General features: G+C 41.9%; 1 protein-coding gene across 1 annotated transcript; it reads left to right on the forward strand.

The window, feature by feature from the left end:
• The first annotated feature begins 494 nt into the window (after window positions 1-494).
• On the forward strand, window positions 495-3802 carry LOC117533689 (60S ribosomal protein L35). Its single transcript, XM_034197588.1, has 4 exons — window positions 495-611; window positions 1130-1266; window positions 3210-3291; window positions 3609-3802. Exons 1-4 carry the CDS (start codon window positions 609-611, stop codon window positions 3756-3758), a joined length of 372 nt encoding a protein of 123 aa, XP_034053479.1. The 5' UTR covers window positions 495-608; the 3' UTR covers window positions 3759-3802.
• The last annotated feature ends 14259 nt before the right edge of the window (window positions 3803-18061 follow it).

An 18061-nucleotide genomic window follows, 5' to 3' on the forward strand; every position in this document is an offset into this window, starting at 1 on the left:
TTTTGACAAACCATTTACTCCCCCCCTTCCCTTGTTTTCCGAGGTTGATGTAAAAAGCTAAGTCTTAATTGTTTAAGAATGACCCTTTTCTGTGCGTTCTTTATATTTCATATTTGTATGGCTTTTGCCGGGAGTTATTGTACATCTTGATAATTCTTCAATTTTAATATTATTTGTGAAACAGAAATCTACATTTTGGACTCTGCGTGTGTTTTACGATCAATTGGATTGACCACAGTTAGATTCCAATCAAGGTGTAAACATTTATAGATGATTTAGTCACATGAGAGGTGTCTTGAGATAAATGTCAAGTCTCATGGCCAGCAAATATTTCAATCTTTTGTCGTAATACAATGTTAATTGTAGATTGCAAAGAGAATAGGGAATTTAACAAAGTTCCTGTTTTCCTATAATTTACTATTAGGAAGGATTTATATATTCCACAAAAGCTGATTTGATGTATGCGCTGTTCCCCCCTTCGCCGTCAGTGGAGCTGTTTGTATTTCCACAAAAGGGACATTCAAGCGGCGAAGAAGAAATTCTCCGGAAGCTACATTTTCTCTGCACGCGGTGTGTCCGGCCTTTCCAAAAGGGCTGCGAGAAGAAACATGGTGAGGAGCTCGACACTTGCACAAAAACGCTGTTTTTTGTCATGTTTATCTGAACTAAACCCTATTCATTTTTGTTATACGTACACATAATCTATTCGTGTATATATTCATGCATGTATTGATAAGTAGGCTGCCACAGGAATGTAATAAAATGTTAAATTCTGAAGCGCTACTTCTGACGGACGGCGCTGTGCTGCTAACAGGAGGCTAATGGATACATGTCTGGCTAATGATAGCCTAGCAGCTAACATTGCTGGACTACATTAGCGGCTTGCCTACAGCCAGTGTCTTTGTTGATAACTTAACTGCTAGCTGATGTATTTAAGCAGGCTTAAGTTGTGGCTTGCAAGGTTGGGACAGACGAAAGACTACTGTTTTAAAGCTGTATTCTTACGTAGCTCTGTTACCCACAACGAGCTGCATTAGCTAGACTGACTCGTGTCGGAAAGAGATGTCTGAGGTGGTGCGAGTTCGATGTGCCACTGTCTCACATACATGTTATGTTTGTAATTGTCCAGGCCAAGATCAAGGCAAGAGATCTGCGGGGCAAGAAGAAGGAAGAGCTGCTCAAGCAGCTGGACGACCTGAAGAACGAGCTCTCCCAGCTCCGTGTGGCGAAGGTTACCGGAGGAGCCGCGTCCAAGCTCTCCAAGATGTAAGTAACGTTACTCACGGTACACAAATGATTTTACCGTCGGGCACACTTTCCTCACAACTCTTCCTTGTAATAATAGTCAGAACTTTAATTTGACACCGGTCTAAAATTCTTGATTCTGAAACTATATCATAGGCAGGACTTCCAAAAGTCAGCAAATGTTATAATTTCACACACCATGAAACTTTGAGCATTTCTTCTATTAAATGGAAAATCTAACCAAACCTTTGCATGTCCCACGTGTGGCACATGACTTCTATGAAGAAATGAGGGTTGGCAGTACTATGAGCTATTTTGTTGAGTTGGGGAATTGATGTTCAGACACTGAATATCTTTAGCCAGGTTCAATTCAGAACCATGACAGTGTTATTGGGCAATATTTCCCCAGACGGTTGGCGCCCCCACTCTGCCTGTTGTGAATGCTATAATGCATCAATGTAACTCGTAAATTAAAGGTCCCATGTCATGCTTTTCCGGTTATTACCCGTCCCCTTGTGTGTTATGAAGGTTTTTTATGCATGTAAACGGTCTGCAGAGTCACAAACCCTCAAAGTACACCCTGTAGCGAGTACAACTCTAAAACAGAAAATACCTCCCCAAAACGCCTCGTTGGAGATACGTCACTGTCCATTTGATTCTTCCGGGGACGCATGATGTCATGCGTTACCCGGAACGAAATGGACCAATCCGTGGAGCCGTTACGCTACGTCCGCGGTGCCGTTACGTTAAGCCCCCGCTGATTGGTCCAAATTGACCAATCCAGACTTCCTCACACACACACTCAGTGCAGGCAGCTCTGCTGATCTCTCCTCCCTGGCTGCAGGCTGATAACAGACAGTTGGGATCGCGGCGAAATTCTCTCTGCAGACCCATTCTCTCTGCAGACCCATTCTCTCTGCAGACCCATTCTCTCTGCAGACCCATTCTCTCTGCAGACCCATTCTCTCTACAGACCCATTCTCTCTGCAGACCCATTCTCTCTACAGACCCATTCTCTCTGCAGACACATTCTCACAGCGTTTATCAACCTTTTTCTTACTCAATATCAAGCCACACTTATTGTTTTTACTTAGGCTGTGACTTTGTGTGTGTTCAGGATGAGTTTGGCTGTGTATCGCTAAACAAGGAAACAACACCTCCACGGAGCTCAGCGCGATTCACAACGTCCCGACCAATCAGAGCACACTGTGCTCACAGGGAGGGTGGGGCTGGAGCTATTGGAGCTACAACGAGCCGTTAAAGGCAGAGAGTGAAATTCAGTGAATACACGTAGTTTACAGAGATGCTGTTTGAGAAACCAATGTGAGTTTGGAACATTGAACAATATAAATGTATTCTAGTAGACCTCAACAATGGAATTATGATCAGTGGAAATGGCCATGACGTGGGACCTTTAAAACACATTTTTTAAATGCCAATAATAAACAGGGATATAGGAACATTCTGACTGACAGCATATACTGGTATAATATCCATTTCCAGAGCAAATGGGTAAACAATCTGACAGGTGTGAATGGAATGTACACTTCCAAGCTCTCCAAGATGTAAGTAACGTTACTCACGGTATGAAATGGTTTAGCCAGACGGGCAGTGAAGGAAGAGACTTTATAAATGGTAGAATTTCAAAGTCCTGCGTGGAGCTCAAGTCAAAGATGATATATGTTGAGCTGATGTTCTGCTGATGCATTCACAACTGCTTACCAAAAGACTGAGACTTGAGATGACGGAGATAACTTTTATTCTTTCAGGGTAAGAAGAATCTACCTAGACATGTACCAGCTTACTGCTTTGAAATGAGTCACATTTAACAAACCATTGTTTTGTTTGTATTACCTGAATCTTAGAACTGTGTTCTCTCATGGGGATCCAACATGATTTATGTGTTGCTAACAGTCATCTGAAATCTGCTGGGCTAATCCACTGACTTTGTGTCTTCTCTGCAGCCGTGTTGTCCGCAAGTCCATCGCCAGAGTCCTGACTGTAATAAACCAGACGCAGAAGGAGAACCTGAGGAAGTTCTACAAGGTAAGAGCGAGAAGCTTCCTGTTAGCAGTAACCCCCCGAGAGAAGACTCGTGGTGTGGATCTCAAGTCAAAGATGATACATGTTGAGCTGATGTTCTGCTGATGCATTCTCAACTGCTTACCAAAAGACTGAGACTTGAGATGACCCAAGTGTTCCTAAATAATTGTTATGAAGACATTACTTTAAAGTGGAAAATGTCAAACTTTTCGACATCTTAAGCTGTTCACATTTTACTTTCCTGTCCTTCACTATTGTCTCTTTGCATTTGGACCAAATATGTTTTCAGCTCTACTGAAAGTTAATGTCCTTTCTTTCAGGGTAAGAAGTACAAGCCCCTGGATCTGAGACCCAAGAAGACCAGAGCTCTGCGCCGCCGGCTCAACAAGCATGAGGAGGGTCTGCGGACCAAGAAACAGCAGAGGAAAGACCTCCTCTACTCAGTCCGCAAATTTGCAGTCAAAGCTTAGAGGCTTTTTCTATTGACAAAATAAAATCTGTGTTGAAGACAAAATCGTCTGTTCAGTTTTCTCTTCACTTGACCATAGAAATGTTGACTGGCCTTTTAGGTGTCATTACACCTTCAAGTCTTTGCAAGTAATATTCATTGGTGACTTAGTTCTTACATTGATTTGGGCTCAGTTGGGCAAGAGTTTTCAGATTAGTCACTGTTTTATCTGCATGGTGTTTAGCCTTTAGTTTCATGTTAATGAGCCAGCAGGATAAGCTGGTGCTGACACTTTGGGTTGTACATTTCTTGCTATTGGAAGTGTCGTGAATCAGAGAATATTGGTTGCCCCTTCAGGAAGTGTTTTCTAGTGATGGCTGAATCCAGCCTTTAGGGTTTTATCTGTGCTGAAAAAGGTTGCATGCTTGTAGCTGCAAACGCGGTACATCTGTTGGTCTGGAAAACATGGCAGCCCTTCAAGTGTACCCAAGCACTGCACTTTGTGGCTTGATGGCTTTGCTACTATACGCCCAACTCTAGATTTCTCTAGTGTGGAAAAACTATCTGCATCTTCATAAACTGTTTCATAATGATCCTCTTACGGTACGTCCACACAGCAGCTTTTCAAAAATCTTGAAAATCTTGGAGCTGGGCGTGTCTGAAAGCTTGGGGATTTCGCGACCAACAACCAATCACATGAATCTCCCGCCCCCGACATACAAAGCAAAAAACCCCGGTTCTTCTCCACTATTTCTTTAAACATTTATGAGATGAATGTCTATGGTGCTATTTTATGCTACATTCCATGCTGGCTAATGATACTGTCTATGCTTGCTAGCAACGAAGTAAACTAGCAACGAAGTAAACTGGATATAAAATCCCCAAACAAGCGAAAACCTACCAGTTTCCCCCACTGTCTCTGCCTCCTCCCTCCATGCCTGGTTCCTCGGGTTTGTATCCCGGTAAGTAAATAGGGACTGGTCATAAAGAACCGGGTGATTTGCTACCGCAATAACTAAGTTCTCCTCCATTTTTGTGGAATATAGAAATGAACTGCGGGTCTGGTTCTCCCAGCTTGCACGCGGTTTGATTGGCTAGCGCTTGAACTGTCAGATTTGCATACACGGATCTGATTGGCTGTCGCTTCCAGCTCAGCCTCAAAAGTTGAACATTGTTCAACATTGGAATCCTGAACATCCTGGAAATCCTGGAAATCTTCGCCTCGCCCCCCCACAATGCAGTTCGGCGACAAGCGAGGGAAAGTGACGTCATCCCCATTCAAAGTCAATGGGCGGAGACGCGCTGGAAGCGGTGGACAAATCGCCAAAAGCTGCTGTGTGGACGGGCCGTTATATGCTCACGTGATTACTAATATCTACTAAGAAGCTCTGCCAGTGTGGAGTCTCACGACTTCTACAATGTCACAGTGAAAATGAGTGGGAATGATAAAGTAAAAAACAATCCATCCTAGTATTTCAAAGTTTAATATGATTTGATGTGCCATATGCTGAAAATATGAAGTAATACAGGAAAATCAAATACTATAGGTTGAAAGCAACATTGATGCATGAAAAATCAAAGTGATTATCAAATGATAGGATCTAATTATTCTGTGCATCAACTCATTTGTTACTGCCCGTATACTGTGTATTACTATTGCAATACAATTAAATGTAGTTATATACGGAAGCAGAATTAATAGGGATGATTAATATGAGGAAATAATGACTGAATCAAAACTTCCACACACCTTGTGCTGGATATAGTTTTAAACTGATCAGTAGCGTAGGCCCCACACAACCTGCAGAACACCCGTGCTTCAGAAATGATGTAATCGTCATTAGAAACCAGGAGACTAAATAATGAATATGAACATTATTTGCACCCCCAATGTGCTCAGATAGAAGGTGCAGAGACACAGTTATGGTGCAGAGACAGACATATTAGGAAACACCATCAGTTTTGACATCATCCAGCAAAGTAAATATTATTTAGTTTGCTGGCTGATGTCAAAACTCAACTATATAATGATGGGAATTATGGCTCTTTGAAGGGAGCCGGGTCTTATGGCTCCGTTCCTTTCCGCGAGCCGTTCAAAAGAGCCGTTTTTTTAAGGGAGCGGGGTTAATATGTTTATCTGCGAAATATACCTTTTATAATTCAATCAAATGTAGCCCTGTTTTGACTAATGATTTATATGTGTACATATCACTTAAATCATTGCATTTACAGACCCTTGTAACTGATTGTTGAACCATGCAAAAAACACATATACAAAATGACAACAAATCTTTGCTGAGCCTACAAATAATCATAAATAACATAATGGAAATAAATATATTGCAATGCTCAAAACAGCAGCATCCAACAGTCTCTAATAGAGTGGCGAAGTCCCTCCCCTTCCGGTGGACCTCCATGGGACCTTACTTCGAAAAAATTATGTATTGAAGTCAATGGAGAGAGAAAGGTTATCTTTTGATCCCGTTTGAATTGTGCCATGAATTACACATATGATGTTTGTCAATTTAAAAGATCATTTTGCGAGTCAAAAAAAAAAAAAAGTGTCGTAAAACTGTGAAGTAGCACATTTGTTTGTGTGAAGCTCTTAATGAACTACAACACTGGTTCCCAACCTTTTTTCCCAAGAGCCCCCCCAAATGACTCCTGTTGGAAGTTGTTCCCCCCCCCACACACAAGGGGGGGGGGGGGGGGGTCAACAGCGGTAATTAAAGTTTAAAAGTCTCAAAAATGCTACAACTACTGTCACAAACTGGATGAATGTGAAGTATTTTGTTAAAGGAGGATGAAAGCGTAATCAAGGAGCACTATTGGAGTGACTTTGATGGTTATTGGACTCAGGATTCATTCATTTGGATTCCCGCTGTATGAAGAAATTAAAGGACGGCGCGGAAGTGAAAACAATTCACAAAGGGATTAAATTGTTTAAAACACATGCTCAAAGTAAGCTGGATTTTGCCGATGTGTTTATGTGGATTCAAAAGTCGTAAATAATCTACAAAATGGAGGAGACCGATCTGATCGGAGCAACTGTGATTTCTATTAAAGAAACAATTATACATTTCTGTGTTTTTAGCTTGAATTGTTATTCAAATGAATTATCAATTATGTTTTATATTTTATTGTAATGTAGAGACAAGGCTTTTAGTGACAATCATGTATTGCTTTCCAATTATATGTAAAAAAAAATAATCGAAATATGATATTTGGCCTCAAATCATCTGAGGCCTGGCGCCCCCCCTGCGATCTTTGGCGCCCCCCAGGTTGGGAACCACTGAACTACAACTCTGGTCTTGCATACGTCACTAAGATGGCCGTCACGTTAGCACATTTCACCTCTTTCTTTCAGAATGAGGCAAAAAGTATTAAAAGAGGTGAAAATCACTACAAGTCTGGGCATGTTGAGAACTGTACATACGACAAAGGGGAATTAGTCGGTTCCGTAAGAGCCAGCATGCGGGACCGGCTTTACAAGGTTTCGGTGAGTAACTTGATGGCGAATGATCTGTCGCCATGCCAACGGCATTTGATGACACCTCATAATACGCTTAGATGCGTTGATGGCTGCATCATTACCAAACCTGTGAAGTTTTGGGGCGTTTGGAGTATTTTCACTGAAGTTATGAGAAAGCCGTGTTTCATGGCGAGCATTGTGTTGCCATGGCAACGGCATTTGAAGAATGTCCCGTAGATGTCTTCTCGGCTGGACTGTTAGCACACTGCTATCTGAAGTCTGCTGCTCTGAGCATGTCAGTTGGAGCAATGACATCATCGTGTTCCATGACACAGGTGTTTCTATTTGAGCTAACGAGGTGTGCAGAGATCAAAGGTTTCCATTGTTCTGAATGAGAGATGAACCTCTTACATGTGAACGTTTTGTGGAAGAACCGTAACAGATATCTGTGAAATTTCAAAACGTGAAGCATGTCAAGGAAGTTGAGTATCTGAAGTGTACTTTTTGTGTACTTTCGGGTTAATAATGTGGCCTTTTTGGCAGTTTAACTAAAGGTGTGCGGCTGCTACCGTGAGGAAATATCAGCCTGAAATTACAATGGGCTTCAATGGAGGCATGTTGAAAGTTGTTGTCACTTCATGCCCTCAAGAGGCATTTTGTTTAATTATTTTTTGCTTAATTATTTGTCATTTTTCAAGCTACGAGATGTTTTCCTACGTTTGTCATGAACAATGATGTCTCAGGAATGTAGGGTTTGGGAATTATGGCAGTTTAAAACAAATATATGAAGGCAAATTTCAAGATGTCCTACCCTCTAGCTGTGACATCACATTAGTTAATGTTAAAATCTGAAGAAAACCTCTAAAACAAGGTCTGAACAATGTTTAATATCTCTAGAAGTAAGAATCAGATTTAAAAGTTGTTTCTACACGAATAATGTCAGAAAGATGTGTAACATTTTAAAGTTGGAATGAGTTCTGAGTGAAAGTATGAAGTCGCAGTTAGCAGTTGAAGTCGCATGAAGATTTGTTGAAGTCTGAAGATTTCCTCCCATGACTTCAATGTTACAAATGTGATGAATTATGGGATGTATCTCTGGAATTATGAGAGTTATGAATGAGAAAAGTAATAGCCATCAATTCCCGACCGAGCTGAACGTTTTGATGTTTGAACGGAGTTTCTGCGATGTTCAATGCGGGAGGAGAAGAGGGCCAAAATACCGGCGGAATAATAATAAACTTTTCGTCCGTAGAATAACAGATAGGGAATGCTGTTAACAGCATTCCCACTAAATTACATTGCATTTAGCTGACGCTTTTATCCAAAGCGACTTACAATAAGTGCGTTCAGGCCAACTTGATACAAACTTCAAGAAAACAGAATCATATAAGTACATCAGGTTTCATAGAGCCAAAACATTTCAAGTGCTACTCAACTGGCTTTAGATAAGCCAGTCCTTTGTTAGTATTATTTATTACATGGCTTAGTTGAATACTGTGGGAATGTATGTAAAGTATTATGCAGAAAATTTGATGCAGCATATTTTTGGTATATTCATTTTAATGTCACCCATATATAAGAGGTGTGTTGCATCATGTTATCCCTAATATATGTGTGGTTTTATACATTCCTGTGTGTTAATAGTTGAAGGAACAAAGTATATTTTCCCTCTTAAATATAGAGAGGTTTTTTATACATTCCTGAAACAATGTTATCTTTTTCTTAAAAGTAGATTAGCGCAATAGTCTTTTTCTTCCACTTTTACATATAATCAAAAGGGTGGTTTTTTGGCTATCTGTGTGGAGGTAAAATGCAGAATTACTTGTGATTTCTGTTTTGAGTGAAAAGATGACCCGTTAAGTGTTTTTCAGAAAGTCTTGTTGCAGTCAGAGGCCATGAGTTTCTTAGATAATCATCAATGGTCTTTGCAAAATAACAAGGGACATTTCCCCCAGATATAATGGTTACATTCTTCTTAAGTTAATAATGCACATCCTGCAGGCCTTGAGAATTGAGTCACACAGTTAAGAGAGACAATAGTCAGTCTGAATTGTCAATGAATGCATTGATTCCAGTAAACGCGGACTTCGAGGTGAAAGGAAGTTCACAGAAGCCCTTAAGCTAAAAGGAACAATCCATTTATGTTAATGCTAAAGATGTGTGTGTGTGTTAAAGATATGCAGGATAAGGCTATTTGAGCAGCTATGTGAATACTGCTCAAACAATACCTGGGTTTGTGTTCTATTGACTTCTCTGCTTTATTCTTTCATAAATGTGAGGACTAAATTGCTACAAACATTGTGGAGTAGTTGGCTTAAACATGTTTAATTACTTTGTATGAAATAGAAGCAGCTTTTTCATGACAGAAGACTAGAGAGGTAGGGGAGGAAACATTTTTCTTAAAATCTCCACCATGTCAGGGAAGTCTACATATCTTGAATAGTAGATGTGTGTGTTTAATTACTTTGTATTAATAATAAGCAGTCTGTGTAACCAGGAGCTGGAAATATGAGAAATTAAACCTTTGTATATATCTTTGTCGCCAAGGGAATATTCTTTAGACACAACTGAAGTTTCTGGAATGCTGCAGGATGGGCTCTGTGGGAGGAGAATTTCCCCCGACTCCTCCCCGTGGTACCTCTGTATCTCCTGTTTGTGTTTGTGTGTTCGCTCTCTCTTCTCTGGCTGTCAAGACCGAAGGATCTAAGCAGCACGCGAACCAGGGCAGGAGTACTCCTTATATTATATTATATTATATTGTATTGTATTGCATTGGATTATTACCTTTTATAATTAAAACAGATTATTGTTTAACTGGTATCCTGGTGTCTTCTGATTTCCTTCCTGTTATGATTTTAAGCAGCTCGCCAAACGACACGCGGAGCCGAGGTGGGTTGTAAAAACCTCTCAGCTACAACAATACTCGATTCTGATTGGTCAATTCAGAACACGTGACACGTTGTTAATCCAGAACAGACAGACTGCTGTCAAGGATTTATTGACCGTTGTTAAGGACGCTCACATCTGCACAAAGAAGTCCGTTCGATTTAACTGTTTGATTTAACTGTTCGATTTAACTGTATACAGTTTGGCTGAAAAGCAAACTGCATGCAGTTTGCTTTTCTAACTGACAAGACAAGAGCGACAAGAAAACAGCGGAGAAGTAACGGGCAGAAACCCTCCTTTTTACGCAGCGGTCCAGACATAGACATCAAACGGCGACACATCTTGCACAGTTGCCAGTTACTTTTGAATTAGGGCAGTGATATCTAGATACTTTCCAAGGTTTGACATAATGAATTGTGCTACTTTTAAAGCAAGCAGCGATGTTTTCAAATCTGTAATCAAAAAGCTCCTCAAAAACACTATCGAAGCAGTTCCTGCCGTTACTACGTTAGTTCAAACAGTAACAAAGGACTATTTTTCTGAGCGGATGCATGTCAATTTAAATCAATACATACAACTATTTTTTAAATCAATAAAATCATTTTCTAAATCCACAAAAGCATTTCAATTAATATTGTGAGTCATATCGTTACTTTGTTGAGAATGTGGCCATGTAATAAGCAGGATAATGTGCAGCGACGCGCACATGCCGATCTAGATCCCTCCGCTTCGCGTCGGGCTCCTGATCAGCCTGTCGGTGTTCTTTTCCCCATAATGACCGCGTCGCTGCACATTATCCCTTACATAAGTGCTTTGTTAGTATTTCTATCGCTCAAAGTGGAGTCGAAAGTGATGAGTTTTCAGTCTGCGCCGGAAGATGTGTAAGCTTTCTGCTGTCCTGATTTCAATGGGGAGCTCATTCCACCATTTTGGAGCCAGGATAGCAAACCAACGTGTTTTTGCTGATGGGAACTTTAGTGAGGATGCAGCGAGCTGTTTGGCTGATGCAGAGCGAAGTGCACGTGCTGGGGTGTACAGTTTAACCATGTCCTGGATGTAGGAAGGGCCAGATCCATTCACAGCATGGTACGCAAGTACCATTGTCTTGAAGTGGATTCTAGCAGTTACCGGAAGCCAGTGAAGGGAGCGGAGGAGCGGCGTGGTGTGGGAAAATTTAGGAAGGTTGAAGACCAGGCGAGCCGCTGCATTCTGGATGAGAGGTCGGATGGCACATGCAGGTAGACCAGCCAGGAGGGAGTTGCAGTCGTCGAGACGTGAGATGATGCCAAAAAGGCCACATTATTAACCCGAAAGTACACAAAAAGTACACTTCAGATGCTCAAGTTCCTTGACATGCTTCACGCTTTGAAATTCCACCGATATCTGTTACGGTTCTTCAACAAAACGTTCACATGTAACAGGTTTGTCTCTCATTCAGAACAATGAAAATGCTCTCCTCTAACTGATCACCATGGAAACCTTTGATCTCTGGACACGTCGTTAGCTCAAATATAAACACCTGTGTCATGGAACACGATGATGTCATAACTCCAATTGACATAATTAGAGCAGCAGACTAATGACGTGGTCACTGGAGTTTAACAGACTGTCTCAGCCTATTCTTTTCCGTCTGATGGAGAGACTTCATAGTGACTTCAACATGTTCCACATATTTTAGACATTATTGGTGACGTATGCTTTTAGTTCTAAAGTTTTCAATTCAAATATTCTGCTGCTTTTTCATACATTTAGACTTTTAGTTTATTGTTCTTATTTCACATTCAAGTCCCCTCTATTCATGAACCCTCTAAAGTACTCAGCCACACCACTTACGTATATACCAGGTGCGACTGTTGCTATGTCAGTTAATCTTTCAAATACAAGGTTGCTTGTTTGATTCAAGCTCTTGTAGTCAATATGTCAAGGTATTTATCCCTAACATTTTATCAGCTAACTAATGACACACACTCAGAGGATCTTTATAAATGTTTTAAGTATTGCACATCTTTAAACATGACTCTTATAAATCACTTTTAAAACCAGCGATGCACTACAGTGTCAGCTTTTCAAAAATAGAAACGTCAATGTTCAAATCTTTCTAAATGATTCTACTTTTCAATGACCTACAAATAATCCTAATAATAATCCCATTTTCAATCTTGCAACTGTTCATATTTTTTGGTCAATTAACAAACCTGTTACAAATGTGTTGTTCAACAAATTTGAGCCTTTGCCACATTTATTTGATCACCATGGAAACCTTTGATCTCTGGACACGTCGTTAGCTGAAATATATACATCTGTGTCATGGAACACGATGATGTCATAACTCCAACTGACATGCTCAGAGCAGCAGACTTCAGATAATGGATAATGGTCCTGCTCTCAACAGCTCTACGTCAATTATGGGGTGTCATCATATGCCGTTTCCATGGAAACGCATCCCTCGCCATAAAACACGATGTCGCTGTAACTCCAATGGACACGGTCCGATCGCCCCCCAAACTTCGCTTGAATAGAGTGGCGAAGTCCCTCCCTTTCCGGGAGAGCTCCATGGGACCTTATTTCGGAAAAATTATGTATTGAAGTCAATGGAGAGAGAAAGATTACATTTCGATCCCGTTTGAATTGTGCCACGAATTACACATATGATGTTTGTCAATTTAAAATATAATTTTGCAAGTAAAAAAAAAAAAGATGTGTCATAAAACTGTGAAGTAACACATTTTTTGAGTGAAACACTCAATGAACTACATATCTGGTCTCGCACAACAACTATAAGCTTTCGTTCGTTATTCTCGCGTCCAGGAGAGAAGCTTAGGATAAATGAGACCAATGGAGTCTCTCGAATAAGGTTCAAATGGGTACTTTAATTAAAATGGCGCGGTAATGTTACAAGCAGAATATTGTTCCGTGAGGAGACAGCTGTGTCCTCGGGTTGCCGGGGGTGAAGGAAAGGGGCGAAACTAGGGCCACCAGGGTGGGTGGAGGGGGTCTGGAGGACGGGTCTTGGGCTGACAGCCCAGGAGCACAGCGGAGGACCCGGAAGGGATCTCGGGCAGACGGCCCGGGGGCAAGGCAGAAGCCGAGAAGGGGGACTCGGGCGGGGGGCCCGGGGACAAGGCAGAGTCCAAGGTGGGGAACTCGGGTGGACGGCCCGGGGGCAAGGCAGAGTCCAAGGTGGGGGTCTCGGGCGGACGGCCCGGTGGCAAGGCAGAGTCCATGGTGGGGCGAAGGCCACAGCGGGCAAACTCAGGGGGCCGAGCATGAGGGCGAAGGCAGCGGCAGGAAGAGTCAGGGGGCCGGGCCCGAGGGCGAGGGCCGGGAAAGTCAGGGGGCCGGGCTCGAGGGCGAAGACCGCGGCTCTCAGGGGGCCTCCGGCCGAAGAGTAGTCGGCGTGACCCCCAACGGCACAGGACACAGGGTTGGCAGGACCCCCGGCAGAAGAGTAGTTGGCGGGGCCCCCAGCGGAACCTCCAACGGCACAGGACATAGGGTTGGCAGGACCCCCGGCAGAAGAGTAGTCGGCGGACCCCCAACGGGACAGGACATAGGGTTGGCAGGACCCCCGGCAGGAGAGTAGTCGGCGGGACCTCCAACGGCACAGGACATAGGGTTGGCAGGACCCCCGGCAGGAGAGTAGTCGGCGGGACCTCCAACGGCACAGGACATAGGGTTGGCAGGACCCCCGTCAGAAGAGTAGTCGACGGGACCCCCAACGGGACAGGACATAGGATTGGCAGGACCCCCGGCAGGAGAGTAGTCAGCAGGACCTCCAACGAGACTGAACATGGAGCTGGCAGAACCCCCAGCGGAACCTCCAACGGCACAGGACATACAGATGTAGCACTCCAGATCAGACTCACATGGGTGTGTCCCAGTCAAAAGCCCAGCGGATCCGAGTGGCTGGGGGTGTTGTCAAATTGCTAGAGGGCATTGCCCAATTTCCCCATTTGTTCAATTACAGGATTTAACCATGAGATGGCGCTTCATTCACAAAATACACAAAGACAACTGGGTGTTGTAGAACTTAGTCTGTTTGCAATGTTTGCAGCTCTGCAGTTGTGTTTGCTGAATACTGTAGCATGTAATCACTTATTTGTTACTGTATGGTTTTCACAAGCTACTATAATGAAAAAACATCAATATTTTAGATCAAATAAAGGATATAGTTTGCTTTATGCAGTATATTTCTTGTAATATTGTTGGGGTGTTTTTACACAGTACAGTAGATTGAAGTAAATCAACTTATACATTAAGATAAGATAAGATGGACCTTTATTAATGCCGTGGGGAAATTCAGTAGTTCAAACAGCAACAGGGTGAGAGTGAAAAACAGGATAGCACAGATTCACACAGATTAATAAAATCAAAAATAAGATGAGCGATACAAATAATAATAATGAGAAACTATGAAATAAGAAATGAATAAAACTAAAATGTAATTATCATATCATATATTATAATGTATTGTATTATTAAGTAATATCATACATTAACCCCATTATAGCAGATGCCACATTGAATGGATGAACACATTTATGCATCAATAATTACAACAGAGTATTTCTAAATACAAGTTGTAAAAATACTTTTAATATTAACCCTTTGGAGTCGACCGTCACGCCGGCGTGATCAGATCACATAACCTGTTCAAGCCGGTGCCGCATAAAAACAACAGTCCGGACAACATTGCCGTGTGTTTCTGTCGAAAGTACTGGCTTGAAACTATATCCCAGTCTTTGTTTCATGCAAAAAGACCCAGTAAACACGGAGATACGATGATATAAAGTTAATACATTTCAAAAGTATGAAAAATGGAAGCACATATTTGAATATCTTCGCCGTATTTGATCATTTTACGAAACGGAAAATACTGGAAACTGTAGATTCTGCTCAACAGGATGTATATGTGTATTTCTGTCGAAAGTACTGGCTTGAAACTATATGCCAGTCTTTGTTTCATGCAAAAAGACCCAATAAACACGGACATACGATGATATTAAGTTAATACAGATATATTTCAGAAGTATGAATAATGGAAGCACATATTTTAATATCTTCGCCGTATTTGATAATTTTACGAAACGGAAAATACTGGAAACTGTAGATTCTGCTCAACAGGATGTATTTACCAGGGAGGGGGTGAGGTAATCAGGTAAACGGAGTGATATGAAACGAGACGAAAAGAGACGAAGAGGGACGGCGGGAACCGAAGAGAGATGGCGGGAAATGGAGAGAGACGAAGATATACGAAGACAGGCGGCGGGAGACGAAGAGAGACGGCGGGAGACTGCGATTGAAGTAAAGTGACAGACAAACATTGAGAATTTAGATATAGTTAGATAGATTTAGAGTTTTGAAGATTCAACTATGATGAAGAGAACTCTGAACGTGAGTCAAGCTTTAAGCTTGTTTTTTGACATGGAGGAACCTGTGATGTTGCCCTCTGTGTCGTAGTTGACAGAAACCGCTTTGAAGCGTGGCACAGATAAATACAGAAAAAACTGATTTTTGTACATAATGTGTATATATATATTTGTATTATATTTATAATAACACTTTTGCCTTATCAGAATGAAATCCCATGCTACCTCAATCAAACTTTCACATTATCATAGTGACATCCCATGTATTCTTTCACACACAGTGACGTCACGAGCTACCCACAATGCAACGTGCGCCATATATATATATATATATATAAATACGCCATTTTCCTGGAGGTTATAATATCCTGGAGGTGCTAATATAAACAGCTAGCTAACGTAGCCAGGCAGAGCGCACTAGGTTTTTTTTCTGAATTAATATTTAGCTTCTGCATGTCTTCGGATTACATCTCTGGACTTGAGGGGTGTGCTCTAGGTCGTTACCAGCGTAAACTAGAGCTGTGTGGGTTGTCCGATTGCCCTTACAGACTGCCTGCAGATGTATGGAAAAACGACTCTCGAAAGTGGCTCAGTCAGTAGGGGTTTGGACTGTGAGCCCTAGGGTCATTGGTTCAAGTCCCCGAACAGACCTAACATATGTAGTGTGGACTGATACTTGGAGAGGTCCCAGTTCACCTCCTGGGCCCTGCCGTGGTGCCCTTGAGCAAGGCACCGGACACCCCCCCACTCCCATTGCTCCCTGGGCACTGTACAATAGCTGCCCAGCTCCTAGTACTAGGATGGGTAAAACGCAGAGAACAAATGTCACTGTGTATGCTGTGTGACCATTAAAGTCTGTGTATGCTGTGTAACCATTAAAGAGGGTTTCAAGGTCCACTGTCAATCAAAAGCGCGCAGGGAACCTAAAGGTCGTGGGTTCATGACAGTGGCGTAGCCAGGAATTATTGTGTGGGTGGGCCTGGAGAAATGTAGGTGGGCCAGGGGGAGACATATTAAGCGTGGCGTCTGAGCTGAAACTTCATTAATGATTTTAATGATTTTGTAATGCACCAATAGAACATAAACATAAATTAGCAGTGAAAACAAAAAACATAGGCACAGCGGCCTCAGAATGTGAGTAAAACTGACATCCACATAGGGATGGGTATCGTTAAGGCTTTAACGGTACTACTACTTTTATCGATAGCGCTTATGCTTATGCTCCAGGTTCAGTACCAACCACATCATAAAGTACGCAGACGATACAACAGTGGTGGGACTCATCAGGGACATTAACGAACAGGCCTACAGGGAGGAGGTGAAACATCTGACAGACTGGTGTAACACCAACAACCTGATCCTGAATGTCGATAAAACAAAACTTCAGGAACAAAAAGCACTGTCACCCACCACTCCACATCAACGGCACAGCAGTGAAGACTACAGACAATACCAAGTTCCTGGGGGTGCATATCACAAGCAGTCTGACCTGGTCCACTCACACTACATCACTATTTAAGAAGGCACAGCAGCGCCTACACTTTCTGCACAGGTTGAGAAGAGCACAGCTCCCCCCTCCCATCCTCACCACGTTCTACAGAGGAACCATATAGAGCGTGCTGACATCTCCATCTGGTCGAGAGACTGCAACGCCAAAGACTGGAAGTCTCTGCAGAGAGTGGTTAGGACAGCAGAGAAGATCATCGGAGTTTCTCTCCCTCCCATCAGAGACACCGCTCAGAAACGCTCCCTGACAAAAGCCCAGAACATGTTTAAAGACCCCACTCATCCTCACCATGCTCTGTTCTCCCTGCTGCCCTCCGGCAAGAGGTTCCGCAGCATTAAGAGCAGAACAGCCAGATTCTGCAATAGCTTTTTCCCCCAAGCCATCAGACTGCTGAACAGCAAGTAGACCAGTGACACAGAGATTACATTACGCTGTGTAAAGAGCACATATTTGTTATATAGTATGTCTATTTTATTTATATGTATAGTAAGTCTTTATATTTTAAACGCACACTTTATCTTTAATTTTATCAGCACCACGTCACTATTATTTATTTATATGTACAATTTTAGCAAGTTTTTATATTGTCCTGTTCCTGTAAGCCAGTACAACGACATTTCGTTTTAATAGTACACTCTGTGTCTTGTTGAAATGACAATAAAGTATGTCTTATCGATCCGGTCCTTTAACATTACTTTTATCGGTTCTTTTGGAGAAAAAAAACAAGGCAAACTAACTAAACAAATTGTGAACAAAACTAACATTGCTTTTTATTTCAATTAAATACATAATATTTCACATCAAAATAAATAACAATGTTTTAACAAATCGTATTAAATAATGTGATGACAGAATTGTAAACAGAATAGCTGAAACTTTAACAAACTAAATAACTGATTTTCCTCTAATCATTAACCCATGTTTGTATAATAGAGTTAACTCCGTGTGTTGCTGCTAGCATACATAACACCTGACGTGGAAACGTTACTCGTGGATGGGGCTACAGAGCTACTAGAAAGACAGTCGAACCCGGTGCATTTCTCCGTCTGAATGTGGAGCACTTTTGCTAAATGTTTAGACAAATTGCTCGT

This window comes from Gymnodraco acuticeps, unplaced genomic scaffold, assembly GCF_902827175.1.
Source record: "Gymnodraco acuticeps unplaced genomic scaffold, fGymAcu1.1, whole genome shotgun sequence".
NCBI lineage: Eukaryota > Metazoa > Chordata > Actinopteri > Perciformes > Bathydraconidae > Gymnodraco > Gymnodraco acuticeps.